The sequence below is a fragment of the Cyprinodon variegatus genome, unplaced genomic scaffold (assembly GCF_000732505.1).
Source record: "Cyprinodon variegatus isolate N-32 unplaced genomic scaffold, C_variegatus-1.0 Scaffold408, whole genome shotgun sequence".
Taxonomy (NCBI): Eukaryota; Metazoa; Chordata; class Actinopteri; order Cyprinodontiformes; family Cyprinodontidae; genus Cyprinodon; species Cyprinodon variegatus.
Genome location: NW_015150861.1, coordinates 125818 through 144897, shown reverse-complemented (window position 1 = coordinate 144897; position 19080 = coordinate 125818). Strand labels below are relative to the sequence as shown.

The following is a 19080-nucleotide window of genomic DNA, read 5'->3' as shown; positions in this document are numbered from 1 at the left end:
CTCCATATGCAGGGAGGTTCCCTGGCTCCAGGAAGGAGACCAGTTTAAAGTCCTGCTTCAAGTTCCGGTTCCTACGTCCTGTCTCGGCTACCCTCTTCCACTGAGCCTGCCTGTCTGCACCTGATCCTGTCTGCTCCTGTGCATGACCACCTGGTCATGCTTCTGGTCCCAGTCAGACTCTGAACCCTCCTGGGAGCCTGTGGATGCCTGGAAGACTGATCCTGCCACCTGTTTCTGTTCCTGCCTGATCTGGATCCTACCTGTTCCTGTCTGTTCTGGATCCCTGACCAGGATCGGCTTCCCTCAACAACTCCGGAACTGCAGCACTGGGACATTCTTGGTCTGGACTGTTAAACCAGGTAAGTGACCAACTCAGATAATCTTCTGTCAGATGATCGTGGTCACTTACCACAGCTCCGCTTTTGTTTTGTTAATTTAATAAACGTTTTGAACTTTCCTACTGACTGTCTCTCCTTGAATACTGGGTCCATCTGTCCTCGCTTCATGACACTATTAATCAAAAGGCTGCATGTTGTTTTGTTTCTGCTAAACTGGGAAATAACTAAATATGAGGATGTTAAATAATTCAGCTAGGAAATCTAAACTCTTGTTTGTTTTATACTAAATAAAAAACAGACGTAAAAAAAGTTACTTTTATGAGATGCGCGATTGCAGTTGAGTTAATTGTTTTCTAGATGACGAGTCCTCTCAGCCGTGTCCTTCGTAGATCACAGGTCATTACAACTTGCAAACAAACATGGCGGATTTTACGCTGAATGCACCAACACAGCCTTCCTCAGCCCAAAGGGACCTTGATGGTAAACATACTAGTTTAAAGTTCAACTGAACTGAAGTGAGTTTTGATTGGTACGTTCTGTTACCCTGGAGCTGGTTGCATCAGCATGTATGGAAATGAGACTGGCACCAGCGTCGATGAGACCTAAATACAGTATATTTTAGACTGATCAGAAAAGCTTGATCCATTATGGTCATTAATTCTGTACCTTCATTTTCACAGAAAGCAAAATACGGAAAAATCAACCCGATGCGCCTCACAGTTACATTTGAAGTAATGAAACCTTTTAACAACATGCAAAGTTCCTCAAAAATAAAAAGGGCACCCACACTGTTTCAGTTTGAAAGATACCCAAAAAGCAGCTGGAGCTACCTACCAGAAAACATTCATTATATAGAAATACTCTGAATGTTGTTACTTTTCTCTCTCTCTCTTTACAGCAGGTTTACATCGAGTCACAGAGCAATAAAATTATTTTTTCTGCTGCTGAAACGATTACAGAAATAACATGTAACCAACCCTAATGGTAAATGGCTCGTACTTATATAGCGATTTTTCAACTCGGAAGACTTGACCAAACTATTTCACACTACATTCAGTTATTCACCCATTCACATACGCACTTTATCATCTAAACATACCTGATAAAGAAACAAAAAAACCCCAAACATAATGTAACAGAAACTACTTTTGTTTGGGAACTTCTGAAAAAAATCCTGCATGCTCCATCAGGGAACCAAACCCCAGAGTTTTGCTTCACAGGCAGGTAGACAAACCCCTGCACTTTCAAACAGAACCGTGTGCTGCTTGAAACAAACTTTTTTAAAACACAGGGTCTGCTATGTTTGTATTATTCCGAAAATACATATTATATGTTTTGTTTTTTTTCTCCAGAACTTGAACTGAATGAAATCAGCCAATAGTGCTTTACTGGCCAGTAGCTCCTGAGATGGATTCTGGATGATCATTCCAAAAAAGTTAGAAAACAATCCACTGGACTTTGTTTCCTAGTTTGAAGACGTTTCGCTTCCCATCCAGGAAGGTTTTTCAATTGAACATGTCAGAAATAGCATTGAGTTCGAAGGTTTATAGAGTGAACCAAAAACAAAGCCTTGATTTGGTTTAGAAAACATACAAATTGAACCTGACTGGTCAGGTTCAATTTGCATGTTTATAAGCCAATAAAAGGTGTCCATGTATGAAACATGTACATTTTAAAGGTTGGAGCATTTATCAAATAACTAGGAGTACAGCAAGGTCTTAACATCTGCACAGCACACAACAAGCAGAGCAACACCATGGAGCGATCCAAAGCTCTGACTGAGGAAGGGCAGCAGACCCCCGCCTGGGGCAGCGAGACGGATGCAGTATGTAGACAAAATAACTCCAAACAGAAATATGAATCAATTTAGGACCAAATTAAATTACTATTTGACTTAAAATAACCACAAAAGCTCTACTGTATTTATGGGCATTTTATTTCCTAAGTTCTTCTTTTGATCTCATTTCTGAATAGAGCAGAAGAAGAAAGTTTGGGTAAATCTGAACAGGCACTACAGGCATCAGAGGTGATGAATGGCTCATTAAATTCAAATAATCAGTACAAGACTTATAATTGAACATCTCCTAAGCCTGGGGTGCTTTATTCCAAAAGGCCCAATCCGCTCATTTAAACTACTACGCTAATAATGACTGTAGGACCTCATAGCCTCGATGGAGAATGCAAACCGTTTTTACTTGGGAATGATTATTTTGTCTACTCACTGCTGTTCACTAGCAGACATGGACAACAGGACAACAGACAGACAGAATCAACAAGTCACCTCTGTTGTAGGTTTCACAATGGTCCATAACTGACACTGTCACATGGGAGAACAAGAGAACACAGTAGCCTTTAGCTTTCCACCATGACCACAAGAAATAAACACATATCGATTCCTCAGAATCCTGAATCTTTGCTGTTACAAATAATTATATTTATTGAGAACATTAAGACAGTTAAGTTTATTAGCTCAGCTGATTAACATCCTATATAGGAAATTAAACTTTTTAATTGCAGAAGCAGAATCTCAGAAACTCAGAAACTTAAAAAAAAATCAAATAAATGGCTTTAATGGAAAGTTTTCAAAGAGAATTTTATGAGATTCTTTAAAAATAAGATTGAATCTATTAAAATTAAGATCATTAGCACTCTAACTATGATTGGTTTATCTGTGGAAGGTGAGGCAGCATCTGAGGTAGCCAGAGAGTCTGAACCCACTAGCTTCATCTGGTCTGTTCCTGTTTGGCTGTGACTCCATCATGGAGAGAAATATCAGCTGTGCAGCTGCCATCAACACCTTTGTTTCTAGATGTTGGAGCTTGGCCTGTTTTTCAGTGTAGTCCTGTTTCTCTGACTGTGACTAACTGGATGTGCTCTCTTCATCCTCTGACTCGGAGCTCGTCTGCCTGTCTGTGTGTTTCCTGGACGGGGCCACCTTTTACTGTTGCCTTTTGTATCTATGCTTCTTTTTCTATGTCTGCTTCTGTCTCCTTGAACCCCACTCAGCCTCGGCAGATGGCCGCTCACACTGAGCCTGGTTCTGCTGGAGGTTTCCTCCTGTTAAAAGGGATTTTTCTGCTCCACTGTCAACACAAGTATACTTGGTGTGAGGGATTGCTTTCGAGTCACTGAGTCGATGCAATCAACTGGTTTTCCTTAGATAACTTTGAATCAATCTGACTGTATGATCTGGTTGAATTGAATAGAATGGGCTCTGCTCTTTAGTTCAGCTTTTAGCTTTCCTGGGTTTTTGTTTGGGAAAGAGTAGGTGGAGGAGTAGGAAGGCTGATGAAAGGTTGATTTTGGGCCTGGTGAGTGAGTTAAATGTTGATGTTTTAAATTCATTCAAAGATAAAAGATTTTTCACTAAATCATTCTTTTTCAATGTAACTTAAGGGTTAGGGTCTGAAAATATCAACTTCTGAAATTAAGTGTCATCCTTTGGTAGGCAGTCACTATGGCAACTACTACAACAGCCGTTGTTTGGGAGTGATGTCTTTGATACTGCCTGTTGGACTCTTTTATCAGAGCTCCCTGCTTTGAAGGAAAAGAACTTAAAGGGACAGGTACGCCCTTAGAAACGGGTTGATAAGGTCAGAGCAGGGCTGCTGCTCCTAAAATCCCCCAATGCTGACATGTGAAAAGCAAAAGGTGACTACAAACTTTTAAATTGTAAAAATAATACGTTTTAAACATGATCTGCACCTTGAATAAGCTTATATTTTTTTTTATTATCGTTAACTGGTTTTACTAACTATGCTATTGGTAATTTTTTATAAAAAGCAACAATGAATTAACATTTACTATTTCCTCTATTGAATACATTTAGGTACATTTTTCTGCTCTTTTCCAGTGTGAGATTATGCTGCTGCAATAACAATACTCCATTTAAATACCAGGAAGCAGATCCTGCAGTAAAGAATTATTGTATATGTTGTCAAACTGCAGGGCCAGTATACTGCAACCTTTAGCTGCTTCACTGCTTAAAAACATCCTGATTTAGATCATTCAGTTATTTATTGTTGAAGAAGTGTTTCAACCCGCAGATTAAAGGGACAAATCCCAAAGTTGCAGACACTGGCTCTTAGTGGCTGAAGTTTGACAGCGGAGCTCCAATAAAAGAGGCGTCAGATTCTGGTTGCCGAACTGCTAACAGGGATCATTTGTAGAATTAGTGAGAAATAATCCAAGGACTGGAACAGCCAGTGAAGAGACACAAGAAAGATAAGACATGGTACCTTCACTTTCGATTGTGTCAACTGCATCGTTGACTAGTCGAATGACAGTCACAATGGAGGCTTGAAGAGAGAAACAAGGAGCAGACATTTTTAAATAATACACATTCATAGAGAAACAGAGCTCAGCATGGTGGTAATGAGGCCTGATTTTCCTACTCATCACTGTTCCTGAAAGAAAAAGTCCATGAACAGCCTGATCTGATGACTTCTTCCATCTTATTTTACAGAAAATACACATGAATGCGGAGGTGGGAGATGTGGAGCCAAAAAGTCCTCCATGTCTTCCCTTTTACTGGATGTTATTCAGTTATTTTGGTTTGATTAGAGCACGCTCATTTGAGGTGGGAGGCTCCTGGCCTAGAATAAGAACTAAAATTTAAAATAAAGGATAAAATCAATGTCATTCTAAGTTAAAATAAAAAGATGAATTATGGGATATTTTTTTGCTTTACAATTTATCCGAAAGACTGAACTACAAAGAAAAATAAACAGATTGTTGTGGGTTATTTAACAGGCATGAGAGCAAACCATCGTAGTGAAAGAAAGTAATGTCTCATAAAACTCAAGGATTTTATATTTTTTGTATTTATTTGGAATAATTTCTCTTTCAAAGACATTTTTTCTAAATAGGACTTTGATAGATGTTTGTAGAATGAAATCATTTCAGGACCAGGAGAGACCCAGAGGTTTAGGCTCAGCCCCGTTCATAACGCCTGTAAATACGTGGCTCCTGGCTGCGCCGTGGGAGGGGCAGAGAGGTGGAAGACGAAGACCATGTGGAAACAACCACCCTGGCTGATGGTCGATGATGGGATTTCAGGACAGACACTTTCCTCTGTTATAAACAACTTATAACAAACACTAGGCCAGCGGGAGCATGAAAACTTTGTATGCAACCAGTCTGTTACAGGCATATACATTTAAAAAATGGAAAATAACATCATTGTACCTTCAAATAGTACCCCATGAAGATGCCTGAAGGCAAAGACACTGAATAGCAGATTTATTTTACTATGCCAAACCCTTTAAAACTGAAAACATGTCAAGCAAATCTAGCCAGAGAATATTAGCATATTGCAGTGGCTGACGAAGGATCAGTTTGACTGATGTTTAAAATCTTGGTGTTTTTCATTTAAAACATTTGTTTTTTTTGGGTCAAAGAAACATTTATTAAACTGTTTGGATAAGTCACCTCTGTGGGACAAACAGAAGAACGGCACCACGGACCCAAAGCAGGTCTGGATATCCCACCTTCATGAAGTTTTATGAACACCACCACCTCCAAACACTGTAGAACCACCCGATGTGGTGCTTTATGTCTAAATCGCCCCAAAAAACAGTTTTTTTTTTGCATTTAAACTGTATAAACTAGGTCTATAGATGATGATGTCACGCATCAGAGTGAAAGCCTAACGAGGATCGCCACCATCTTAGGAGGGGTAAACATGTGCTTGGCAACCAAAGTGGTAGACATTTAGAATGCAATTGGTTTGTGTCATAATGATTTATAAATACTGGGAAAACCTTCTTTCGAAAAGATAAAGGCAGATATAACGAAAAATTTGCTCTAATCCACTGGAGAAACAGTGCCAAGATGGGGAAAGGCAATAGCTGACCGAGGCTAGCCTAGACTAACTGTGGGAGATGGGACGACAGCGGACGATCAGAGAAGCAGACCTGGGAAAAGTAGGCAGCAGCAGGCCGGTTTCTGCAATGGAAGTACACCGCGAAATTGTCCTTCTAGAGCTGAATTAAAATGGCTTTATTAAAAGCAATCACCAAACCTCTTAAGAGCATTCCCCACAAGCTCATCTCTGCTGCTTCCTTCATTACAGGCGGCCATACACAATATTTTGAATACTAGTATTCAGCTACAGCTCAAACTGTATGATGAAACCGTAGGGTTTAAAAGTTCACAGCTCATGATGCATGTTCTTTCACTGTACAACCCAATGTTCTGATGTGATCTAACTGCTCAAATGTATGTTCAAAAACAACACGTTGGACTCAGTGCTGAGAGATGGTGCTTTTCAGACTCATCAATCTGGAAGAAGAAGAAGAACTCCCTTGGTTGCAGATGCGCAGTGTGCTAGGTTCTGGTAAAACGGCTTGTAACTCTCCCACAACAGCAGGATTTGCCCATAAACACCTCACAAGGGCCAACTAAGTTTCAAACACCTTTGATTTTCTCCTGACCTTATGATTCCTGATCTGGCGGTGTTCGTTAGAGGCTAATGGCCCCTCGTTACCCCCTGTATACTACACAATGCAGGACGCATGATGAGGCTGAAACTCAGCACGACTTGAGAATCGTCCTGAAAAGGTTTAAAACTCGCACAGTGCATGTCCGTCTTCACCCAGTGGTCAATTCATGATACTTTTTCATTCCATAATTTTTAGATCTAATAATACAATGTCAATTCCTACTATACACGTAGGTCCACTTCAACCTTGGACTTCAGGTTTTCCCATTTTCGCAGGTCCTCACTAAGGCTTGTACCCAAGCTGATCTTTTTGGTCCTTTCTCTGTTTGAAAACGATAAAAAGATGGTTTATCAGGCTCCCAGGCATGATTATTGCATCCAAATGCAACACAAGACTTTGGCAGGACGAATTTGACAGCAGGCCTGTCTATATGAAGTCAGTGTTTACCATGCTGCTGTTTACCCCTCCTGTAATGGCGTCCCGCGGTCATCAGCTGTGATATAACGGATGTATGATGACATGCGATGCTATCTATTGGATGCCAAGGTCCTGCATTTTTCACATTCTCATGAGTGACATTTTAGTTCTGCAGCATGTGTATAAAACTGTCTCAGTGCTGCCCTCTTAGGGCAACGATAGCAGTTAAATTTCTGACTCACTCAGACTCGCACCTGTGTGGCAGGTGGAGACATTGCGCGCAGCTCCAAGCTGACACCAAAACCCACAGCTCTAGAACTGTTATATCTAGAGGTCTGAAATTTTCTGCATTTGTGGTTGACATGATGAATAACAAATACTATAAAACCTGCCTTTTCTCAAGAATGTCTTTATTACTGCTGTTCAAAAAAGACCTATCATTTCTGAGGAATAAATAAAAAAACAACTTTGAGTCATGTTTGAACAGATGCAGGTTAGTCTGTGTTCTAGTCACCCAATACTAATTTATATATTAGGAAACTAGAGGGTGTTAGCTTTCAAATAATGTAATTTTGGCTTACAGTTCCTAAGTTATTTTCTTTTCCATTTGAGTATGCAAAATAGGCGAGGATTACCCAAAATGAGTGGATGTTAAGAGGTTAAAATATTTGTGGTGTGAGTAACAGCACCTGTCTGCTCTCGGTCCATGCTTTAATACGGCTGGGTTAAGCTAAGCTAGCTGCCATGTCCTGACTACAGCGTGTCGAACCCCCATGCTTAGTCCGTCCACTCATGGTGTCTTGGCACCAGCCATTTTGGTGGCAGTTTTAATTATTTTCTTGGTAATGCTTTTAAATCAGGGTGAGCCACACTTTAAAAAATAGACAAACGTTCCCCCTGGAAAACCAAAACTGATTATATTCTCTGTTTAATCCAGAAACTCTTTGCTCCTATTTATTCAGATTTTCCTATTTAAAAAAAAACAACAAACAAACAAACAAACAAACAAAAAAATAGGATGTCTTAAAAACAATACATTGAAGCACTCAAATAAAGATGACATCCTGTGTTTACATTTTTATGACCTTGACTTCTGAATAAAAACTTAAACTGTAAGCTAATTTCAATGAAGGTTGATGCAAATGCTGGTGCTGATGAGTCGATTTTCAAATCAGGACTGATCTGCTTTAACCAAATGAGGGACAAGCAAATGAAGCTCTGAAAAAAGCAACATATGATAGTTATGAAGAACCCAAGTTTTTGCAATGAGAGAATGTTTCTTACCGTTATCTTCACAGGAGTCGGACTGAAAGGAACTCAGAGACTGGGCCTCTGAGTTACAGCCTTTATTGCTACCTGAGAAACATGTGTCCTCCTCTGTCACGTTGACCACTTTATCTGCAGAAAGACATCAACATGTGACATACTATTTATTGGTAGATTGCTGCTACTTTATCCCTTGTTTGATTGAATATCGGGGTAACTGAAGTGCGTATTTTGGGTAAAGACAATATGATGACTTTAAGGTTTAAAATTTTAAAGACATAAATATGGAGAGTTGACAACTAGTTCTACTCTCTTATTCTGAAGCTCTTTCTGATGTCATCCATGTTCAATTCAACTACTTGCCTTGTTACTGCAGGAGAAATGAAATAGCGCTAATATACTTGTAGAAACCTTAAATTCCTTAGAAGAAAAATCTCTGTGGTATTTGCATAAATTGCAGCTAGTGCCACTCCAGACTATGAGGCTGATGTTCTGTTTGAGTTTCAGCAGAGTGTCTGCGTTCATGAGGAACGGCCCTAATGCTACCTGACAGTAGGGAGTAGAAATGATGCTCAGAACATTTGACCCTAGTTTAACAGCTTCTAAACAGTTCTACAAAACGATCTGCAGGTTTCTAACTCAAAAATCTTTTTTTCAATAGAGCTTGGTCATATTTTGGGACCTTGGAAAGCTCGGTCGTTCTACAAGCTAAAAAGAAAAAAAACTGAACCCCAAAATGTAACTGAATGCCTCAGACTGATGGAGAGAAATATTTACATAAATATTTATAGCAAATTAGAGGTTAAAATTAAGGTGGACTGGCTGGCTTAATGCTGACTTATGCTTTTGTTTTTTTAAATTTAAAAAAGAAGCTGAATTGAGGTATAACTATAATGTGTTCAAACGGAGTCAGAGCTGTTTTAAAGGGTGGTGGGTAATGCTAAGGAGATTTTTCAGTCCTTTTAGAATAAAAACATTAGTCTGAACTTATATTTGAACTATGATCTATATGCAACACTTCCTCTAACCATACAGACCCACTAACAGTCTGCTGCACACAGGGAGCTCCCTGCTCAGCTGTTACCTCCTCACCCAGCTAGTGGCAAACTTACCTTCATCGCTGGCCAAAGGGCTCTTGTGTACGGAGTCACAGTCTGAGCGACAGGGTGAGACTGGTGGCAGGTTGGGGGCCACACTGCACACCACAATGCCTCTTCTGATGGTTCCAGAAAGGATTCTTGGTGATTCTGGGTGAAAGGTGCTCATCTCTGTATGCTCCCCGCCTTGTTTTTCCGACAGCTTTTCTAGTTTAGAGAGTGGTTCTCCTTGAAAGCAAGGTGTGTATGCCATAGGTCTTACAGGGACCTGAGGGGGTCCAATGACACCAACCCCTCCCATCAAGGTGGTCTGCAGCCCTGACTCTGAGTACAGGTTTTGGTGTTCTCCGGGAGTGCAGTGTAGAGTCTTTAATGGAACACAGCTGGCCTTATTGAGAAGTGCTGCAGTGGCTGGATCCTGGACCAGGGATAGATTGTTTCTTGAGTAGTTTTTATTAAAAACTTTCTTGCGGAAAGCAATGAAGAGAACAATAAGGATGATGATGATAAAAAGCACTCCAGTAATGCCAATCAACTCCTCCTTGCCAACCACAGCATGACCAGCCTGCATGTCCGGGACAACAACAGGTCGTAAAGTGCAGCGCTGCCCCACAAAGCCAGGTGTGCAGTTGCAGTAGAAGGAGCCGGGAGTGTTGATACATGTGCCTCCATTCTCACATTCACCCTCAGGGTTGTTTCGGTCACATTCGTTCACGTCTTCCTCACACCTGCAAGACCAATGAAATGAGAAGAGACAGGTAGTTATTCCATTTAGCAACTCCAAAATAAATGTGTGTAAGAAATCCCTGGAATTATTATGGCTGCCTGTGAGCTAAAACCCAGGATAAGTCAAGTTTATCGTTCAAATTGTGACAAGGTGTGAGCCAGGTGTTGTCATGGTTTTGGTTTTGTTTAGGTTTTATCTTTGAGTTTATATTGCTTCTATTTCCATTTTGTGTTATTCTAGTTATTTCTGATTGTATTTGAGTCCTTATGTATTTCTTGTTTGCCGTCTGTTGCCCTCCTGTGTCAGTCTCCTTTCTCCTAGCTCCCTTCTAGCCTCCTCTGTTCACACCTGCTCCCAATCTGCTAATTAGCCTGGTCTTTGTTTCTCTCTCCTATATATGCACCTCCTGCTGAGTCACTGTTTGCTGGTTTGTCGTTATTTCTTTGCCCCCTTGTTGTGAGTATTCCCGGTTCTCAGTTTTTGTGGATTTATGTTTTTGGATGTTTGCTTCTGTTACCCTTTTTATCTTATTAAATCTGCAGGTAACCACCTTCAGCTTCAGTCCCTGCATTTGGGTCCTCTCAAACCCCCACCCAACCTGACAGCTTGTAAGGTAACTGGCAGAACTGGCTCTGTAGGAAAAAACGTAGAATGGAGAATTAGGAGGAAATGACCCATGGCCCATAATGACTGGTTTACAAGCTGTATTAGATTTCCTAAAGCATCGTTCTTGGATTTATCTGCTGACCTGGGTGCAGCACTTAACCTTATTCTAAATGGCTGCCATAGTAACCAATAAAATAAAACAAGGCCAGTTGCATTGAATATTTAAGAGGGGTTGTGGGCAAATATAGGACAGAACATGAGATGGAACCATGTATGCTAATACTGAGGTACAGCGGTGATTTCTAGGGAAAATTGTGTTCTTGTGACCATGCCCATGGTTTTATAATTATTTATTTTGATTATTACGGTGTATATACACATTTAGTATGGATCCTAGGCAATGTTTCTGATCTGGCATCATCCAATAATCCCTTATGCACTCCTTACTACCTGGGCTAACTCCCTCCTCTCCTGTGATGCTCAGCTCCCATGCTTTGTCACACTGAGACACGGCCGGCTTTTATTTGTGGCCCTATTTTTGGCCTGCTGCTGAGTGTGCCAGTAGGAGATCCCCTTTCCAGGATGAATTGAATAACATGAGGACCAACTGTTTCTGCATCATCAGCTGATGCCTGACTGGTTGATACCAGTTCCTCATTTTAAAGAGCAAAACCACGATCTTCCTCATCAAGTGACACTGGAATCTTAAAAAGATTATGATCTGTTTTAATTGTGCACAATATTGTTGGAATGTTATCGGCCAATATTAGCTTTAAAATTAATAATATATTGAAAATTGATCATTTCACAAATAAAAGAGAAACTGTTTTTAAGACAAACAAATAAGGATTATGCCTGCAGTGGCTGTGGGTCACGTGCACCGTGATGCCATTGAGTGGTTCATTGCAGACATTCTGTTTAGCTTTAACTTTGGTTTTTCAGTTACGCTTGGATTTGTTATTCTGTTTTCACTGTGAAGAATTATTTTATGTGTTGAGTTACTTATTAGTTTTACTATTGGTCAGGTTGGGTAGAGGTTTGAAGAGGGCCCAAATGCATAGACAGAAGGAGGCAGAAATTAGTTTTTGTTCATTTAATGTAGATCCAAAGGCAACAGAAGGTAAAGTCCAAAACCAAAAAAAAAAAAAAAATGTCAGGCAAAACACACATGAGGAGCTAAGAAGCGAAGAGGAACCAGTACAAAGAAACTGCACAGCAGGAATGAATATGGGAGACTGAACAAAGACTCTGCTAATAAGCTGACAAGGAGCAAGTGTGGATGGAGACATCTAGAAGGGAGCTAGTGGAAGGAGACTGAAACAAGGGGGCAACAGAGGGTAAACAGCAACAGAGAGAATAACATAAAATGAAGCCAATGAAAACTCAAAAAGAAAACAGAACCAAAACCAAGTCACTATTCCTGTTTGATGTTTTTTTTCTCTCCAATGCCCTATCCTTTGTTTTCTAGTCATTGGTCTTTTGCTTCTTTTAAGTTTGTTTCTAGATTTAGATAAGCCTGTTTACTCCTTTCCCCTTAGCTGCTTCAGTCCACACATACTCCCTATTAGCTAATCACTCCATTTACAGTGTATTGTCCTCTCCCATATATACTCCTCCTCTGCTGTTCCACGTTGCAGGATCCTCTTCACTCCTCATGCATGTTTCTGCCTGGCATCTCCTAGGTTTGCTTACCTGCTTATTATTTCTGGCTTTGTGCTTCTGTTACCATCTAGATCTAAATTAAATCTGCAAGAAATAATCTCTGCCTCCTCATCTCTGCATTTAGGTCCTCAACAACATCCACAAACCTACCAGAGACATTCAGATGTTAGCCTTGTTAGCATACTAACCCTCAATGCTCAAAGGAAAGACATAAATGCTGAACTTAGAAAGGACAGAAGTGAGAAAACTACATGGTGTCTATAAATGGGTAAAGGGAAAAATATCAGTATTATTTTTTTGGCCGGTTGAGTTGAAAATATCAGCAAAAAATCCAGGATCATATACAACCTTAGTTTAACTGGATTTGCCTTTTCATTTTCCTCAACTTTCTCCTGTGGTTTGTTCATTTTTCTTAGGTAAATTGGTTCTTACCAACTCAAAGCAGTGTTATGTTTCTGGCCCGTCAGCTAGTGTTTGTCATTTCATTCCCCTCCTCCTACTGCTCTGCCTGTTCATTTGACCCCCCTGTGCTGCTGCTGCTCAGCCTAATTATCACTGATTCCTCTGACCTGTTTGCCAGCCTTCTTAAGCAGGCCTCTGACTAGTTGATGGTGAAAGATTGCCTGAAAGCCTTGGTTAGTAATCATCCAAGGTTTTTCACCTGAGTGAAGTTGCCCCCCCCCCCACCTTCTTCAAATCAGACAAAATTGGTGTCAAACGTTTGTGCTACGTTTGTGCCGCTATCATTTTAAAGATATAAATAAATATTTCTAGAGGTCATTAAAGGTCAACCAGCCCCCCCCCACCTTCTTCAAATCAGACAAAATGGGTGTCAACTAACTCGGTTCTTTTTGTGCTGGTTTGTGCAGCAAAAACTGTCGTTTGTTCTGCTTTGGCTTTGAAGATATTAATGAAAATGTAAAGGTCAAAAGGTCAACCAGCCTCCCCACCTTCTTCAAATTAGACAAAATTGGTGTCAAACGTTTTGTGCAGCAAAAACAGATGTTAACTGACCTTTGATGTCCTCTACAAAATATTATCAATATCATTAAAATGATAGCAGTACAAATGAAAATTGCCATACAAAAATATAAAATTAATTTTAAATATAAAATATTTAAAATATATGAAAAATTTAAAAACGCATATTTTAAAATATATAAATGTTTTGTACTGCTATCATTTTAATTATAATAATTGTTTGTAGAAGCTATCAAAGCTCAGTGAACATTTGTTCATTCTTCGTGTGATTTGAAGAAGGTGGAGGGGCTGGTTGACCTTTGATGACCTCTAGAAATATTTGAAGAAGGTGGGGGGGCCAACTTCACTCAGGTAATATTTTCCTCTGCCTGTTTACCTGATCCTGACCTTTTTCTGCCTCCTGATTTTTGAGCCTGCCTAGCCCCTGTTGGATCTTTTTTGTGCTGCCTGGATGTTTCTGTGCCCTGACTTTGTCCCTGGATTCTGTTTTGGATTCTCTGAATATCTGATCACCTGGCTCTGACCCTGGACTTCCTTTGACCACGATTACCTGCCAAGCCTCAGTGAGAAATAACTGTAGAGGAACCAAAGTTTTCAGAAACCAAGACTCCCCGCCTTGATATTTAAGGTTAGTGGCTTAGCAGTCTAAACTTTTAAATCATCCATCTCAGCCACTAACCTGTTCTATCCCTTCCAGAGGCTCTGGTTCCCCTGATCCCGAATTACCTGCAGTTTCTTCAATAAATCTTTTAAAGTTATTTCCTGTTGTATCTGGGTCCTCAGTCTGAATCCTAACAAGTATAATGCTGCGTTCACACCGGACACAGCATGCGCGGCAGAAGCAGCGAATTTACATGCAAAGTCAATGGTTGACACGCATCAAGGCACAGCAAAAGGTCCCGCAGCGCGTTTTGAGCAGCAGGCGCAGCACGTCTGAGCAGCTGAAGCAGCGCGTCAGGCGCGTTTAAGCATCTGACCCGCGTGACGCGTCGCAAACGCACTGCTGCTCGAGATGGAAAAATTGAACTTTTGCTGCTTGACGCACCGCATCAACCAATCAGAGAAGCTGATCTGGGAGCTGGCAGCGAGACAGACACATCACTGATGATATGGAGCGCTGTGATCACTCCTCTGAAACAGTTCATTGACGCATAAATTAACTTAAAATGCAGAAATCTGCCGGCAGAATATGTTCGCTTTTATTATCCTGGTGCCTGCAGTTTAGATTATTTAGATGAAAAACTCCTACCAGCCGCCGCACCGCGAGGAGGCGACCGGGCCAGAGGCTGCTGTGACCCCTACTGACAGCGCATCGCTGGTATGTGGGGGTCTGAGCAGCTCTGACAGAACTAATATTAGAACGCAGGTTGGTAATCTGGATGAACTGACTGCATTGATTAAGTTTTCAGGTGGACTTTCCCACTTAAAAACATATTAAAACTACTTTATTCCCACTGATCACAGCAAATATAGCTGCAAGGCAGAGAAAGGATAGAATAGCTCCTCCCAACGCGCGTCAGACACACTTTTGGACCGCGCAGCCAGAGCAGCAAAGCTGCTTCATTCGCGCGTTAGAACTGACTGGTACACGCAGCAAAAATGAAGCAGCAGACGCGATTTTGCTGCTTTTGCTGCATCCGGAGTGAACGTAGCATAAGAGCCGTCAGTTTTTCAAGTTCTGCTTATTACTCTTTGAAGTGGCATCATTGGCTAACACCTGGGCTCCCTTTTTACACAATTTTTAGGTTGATTATTGCACATGATTGCATTGATGCATGCAAACAGCTAACAAGTCAGCTTCAAGGCATTGGAATGTGAAAGCTTGTGTCAAACATGGCATTCTTCCTGGGAGCTGGAGTGACAGTGGCGCTGTTAATACGGCTAATAGTGAGGCTGCACTACAACAGCCAGTCAATAACAAAGATGTCTGTTTTTGCTGAAAAGCAAACGTCCACTTCAGTCAGAAAGCTAACCCCGGGCATTCACTGTACGATTTGTTGCACTTTTCAGGCCGATTCTCCAGTCGTGCGTGAATTTTTAGATCTGACTTTCAGCCTGATCGTGCATCATGTAGTGTACGAGGGGCGATCAGCCTCTAACGACCATCTCCCCACCAGGAATCGTAAGGTTGGGAGAAAATCAAACATGTTTAAAATTCAGTCGGCCACTGTGGGAAAAAAATCGCTCAGTGGGCAAACCTGGATTGTTCTTCTTCGTCTCAGATGAAAACCCAGAAGCATGGTAGGGGTGCAATGAGTGAAATGGAGTTCTTTCTATAAAATTGACAGACCGTAGTAGCCACATTTTGCTCGGCCATGTCTTTGTCCAAATACGTCGTCGCCTTTTATTTTTAGGGCTTTCAGCATAAAATTGCCCGAATTGCCAAGGCAGCGCATTTCACTCTAGTGAGCTTCATATTCCTCTTCTACTCGTTTGGCTTCTGGATATATGAGTCAGAGTAGCGCCATCTCACTGCGGAGCCCAGTCCCACGTTGTTTTCAGACTTGCAGTGTGAGCAGGTAGATCGCATCAGAGCGTCGGGCCACACAGTGTGAGAACATACATCCTGAGCTGTGAACTCGCAATCTACGACGAAACACTGCGGTTTTGTCGTAGATTGTGAGCTGTAGCTGCGTGCAATTATTGAAAAAATCGCTCAGGGTATGCCTAGTTTAAAGGATTCAAGGAAGTCTGGTGTTAGACGGTGAATTTTAGCTGCGTTCCTTTGCTTCAACCAGACGAACGACATGATGTCACAAAGTCCACCTACTTATTGATTTATTCTGGGTTTTTTTTGTTTTTTTTTCTTTCTGATTCTATGGGGATGTTTCAGATCAAACTCTTTAATATCACCTGGGTAGTTTTTTATAAATTGTTTTTTTTAAAAGCAAAGAAGATCTCCAAACTAACCTGGTGTTCTGTCAGATGGGCATACCCCGTCAGACCAGCATACCCATAGTCAATACCCATTTATCCCTTTAGTTTTGTACAAAAATACTTTAAAACTACCACAATGGGTGTGTATCCCTTTAGTCATGTAAAAAAAAACAAAAAACAATCTAATTACCTACCGTTTGGTGTTTGAAGCGTATGGTGATCCGACCTTAAATAGTTTATTTTGTACATGACTAAAGGGATACACGCCCGTCGAGGTAGTTAAAAGTGCATTTTCTGACATCTTGCCAAGGCGTATTGATGATGGGTATGCTGGTCTGACAGGGTTTGCTGATCTGGCAGAACACCAGCTCGGTGTGATCATTATCTGATGTTAACTGATAACTGCCAAACATTTAGAATGAAAAAGCATGAAGTAGGCAGCTGAGCCATTTCTGGTGTTTGCTGTAATGGTCCATGATGAGTTGAGCTGTTTGGGTTTGAACTCACATTAGGCCCCTGAAGCCTCTCCTGCAGCTGCAGAGGAATGCGTTCCCGATGGGTTTACACACGCCGCCGTTCTGACAGGGGCTGGGAACACACACTGTGATCTCCGTCTCACAGCTTCTTCCGGTGTACTGAGGATTACAGCTACATGTAAAGCCTGAAAGACAAAAAGGTGGGAAAAGGAAGAAAGTTAGGGGATGCCTGGTATCTCACCTACAGATAAAAAAATATATAATTGTCTGGCATGTAATAAAATCCTGATTAAAAAAGAAATATATAAAACCTATATCCAAAAACTTAAACGTGTAAACAGACTAATAAAATTAACTAGAAATGCAAGAAAAAAAAGGGATTAAAATCAATTCAGGCAATAGTTCACCTAGAAATAAGTATTTCTATTTACTTGATTTGTTAAAACTGTATTCTAAACTAAATTAAATCAACTTTGAAATGTTGATTTAATTTGGCCTAAATGTAACTGCTATGTCAGGAGTGAGGTGGTACTATATTTGGGTCAAAATGGCCACTTCAAGACTCAGTGATCGCAATGAAAATGATTTTTATTTTTTCACTGATTAACGCGAAATTCATTAAATCACTGCAAACGTATTAGTTTTAGGTATAGATAATGATTTATTATTTATTCCTTGCTGACTGGACTTAAACGGTTTTCTAAAGAGGAATCTCATGGTTGTCAATATGTACCCCTTTTTATAAAGAATTCTTCTATTTCTAATCTCCAGTGGTTCTAGAGGATTTTCAAGAACAGAACTAGTTGTTGAGCGTTTTTAAGTCATTAACTCTGATGCCGTTACCCAAGCCATTAGCACACAGCTTCAATTACTTCAGTTAGAAGCCAGTGATAAGGCCTGAAATCTGGATTCAGTGATGGACTCGACCTGAATCTTCAGAATCAGTCATTCTACCACCTGAAGAACATCTCCAGGTTTTAGGCACTAATATATATGCAGGATAATAAAAAGAAATCCATGCTTTCATCTTTAATAGAATTGATCCCTGCAGCTCCACAGATCTAACCTGACAACAGCCAGATGCATGTCTCACTCCGCCTAGCTCCGCTCAGTGGAGCTGGGCGGAGCGAGACATGCATCTGGCTGTTGTCAGGTTACCACAGATCTGCCTAAAAAGTGGATCACAAAGCTGCGGCTGATCCAGAATGCTGCTGCCTGAGTCCTCACTAGAACTAAGAAAGCAGAGAATATTAGTCCAGTTCTGAAGTCCTTCCAGTAGCTCCCTGTATCTCATAAGACAGATTTTAAAATACATCTATTAGTTTACAAATCACTTGCTGGCAGTGGATCAACCACCCAGATCTCTCTGGGATTACTCTGCATACCCATAACCAGAACCAAATAAGGAGAAGAAGCTTTTAGGTCTTATTCTCCGCTAATCTGGAAAAAAAAAAACAAACTGTAAAAGTGATTAAATCTAAAGTGGCTTTAAGTCAAGATGAAAAGTCCCTTTGTTTAATTGGCCTTTGACTGAGCTATTTATCTCTTTAGCTGTCAGACTGTTCACTTTAAAAAATCTTAAAGCCACATTTTAATTCCTAGGATTTTGGAAGAGCCTGAGACCATGAAGCAGCTCTGGTTGTTTTAAAGTGTTTATAAATAATAAAGTAGCAGCATTTTATTTAAACTGTTGGCTAAAGCATCATTAATGTCAGTGTGTATCCTTATCTGCCTTTTAAGCATTTGCAATATCTCAATTTTCCCTACGTTTTATTTTTTTCCATTTAGAGCTGTCTGAACTGTGCTGCTAATGTCAGGGATGTGGTACTTGGAGTTGGACCATATATGCAGACATGCTGGTGGGACCAGAGCAGGTGGATGAAAAATGAGATCATGATTATGGGATGGCATGAATGAAGAATAACAGGAAGGTATGATCTGAGAGTTAAGGGAAGTGACTGGTCTATAATGTGCCACACACCGGTGATACATGGAGACTGATAATTATGGGATAGATAAACAGGAAGAAGCTGACTGCATGATGGAAGAGGCTGAAAACGAGCATGAATAGAACTAATCAGAGCTACAAGGACGTAGTCTAGCAAAAAATAGGTGTAGACAAAACTCAAATTAATAAACAAACATGATATTACCTAGAATGCCACAAATAAAGAAATGCTCTAACATGAA

General features: G+C 40.6%; 1 protein-coding gene across 7 annotated transcripts in view; it reads right to left on the bottom strand.

Annotated features, from left to right (window-relative positions):
• Window positions 1-19080, bottom strand: part of fat3 (FAT atypical cadherin 3) — a 117787-nt gene that overhangs the window by 4820 nt on the left and 93887 nt on the right. For 4 of the 7 annotated variants that reach the window (XM_015387947.1, XM_015387948.1, XM_015387950.1 and 1 more), the window contains 5 exons: window positions 16922-17075; window positions 9577-10289; window positions 8483-8596; window positions 4577-4636; window positions 2620-2655 (listed from right to left, as the gene is read on the bottom strand). In XM_015387947.1, the coding sequence (XP_015243433.1) occupies window positions 2620-2655; window positions 4577-4636; window positions 8483-8596; window positions 9577-10289; window positions 16922-17075 (1077 nt within the window). The remainder of the gene's footprint in view (window positions 1-2619; window positions 2656-4576; window positions 4637-8482; window positions 8597-9576; window positions 10290-16921; window positions 17076-19080) is intronic. The other 3 variants (XM_015387953.1, XM_015387954.1, XM_015387949.1) reach the window with 2 other exon arrangements.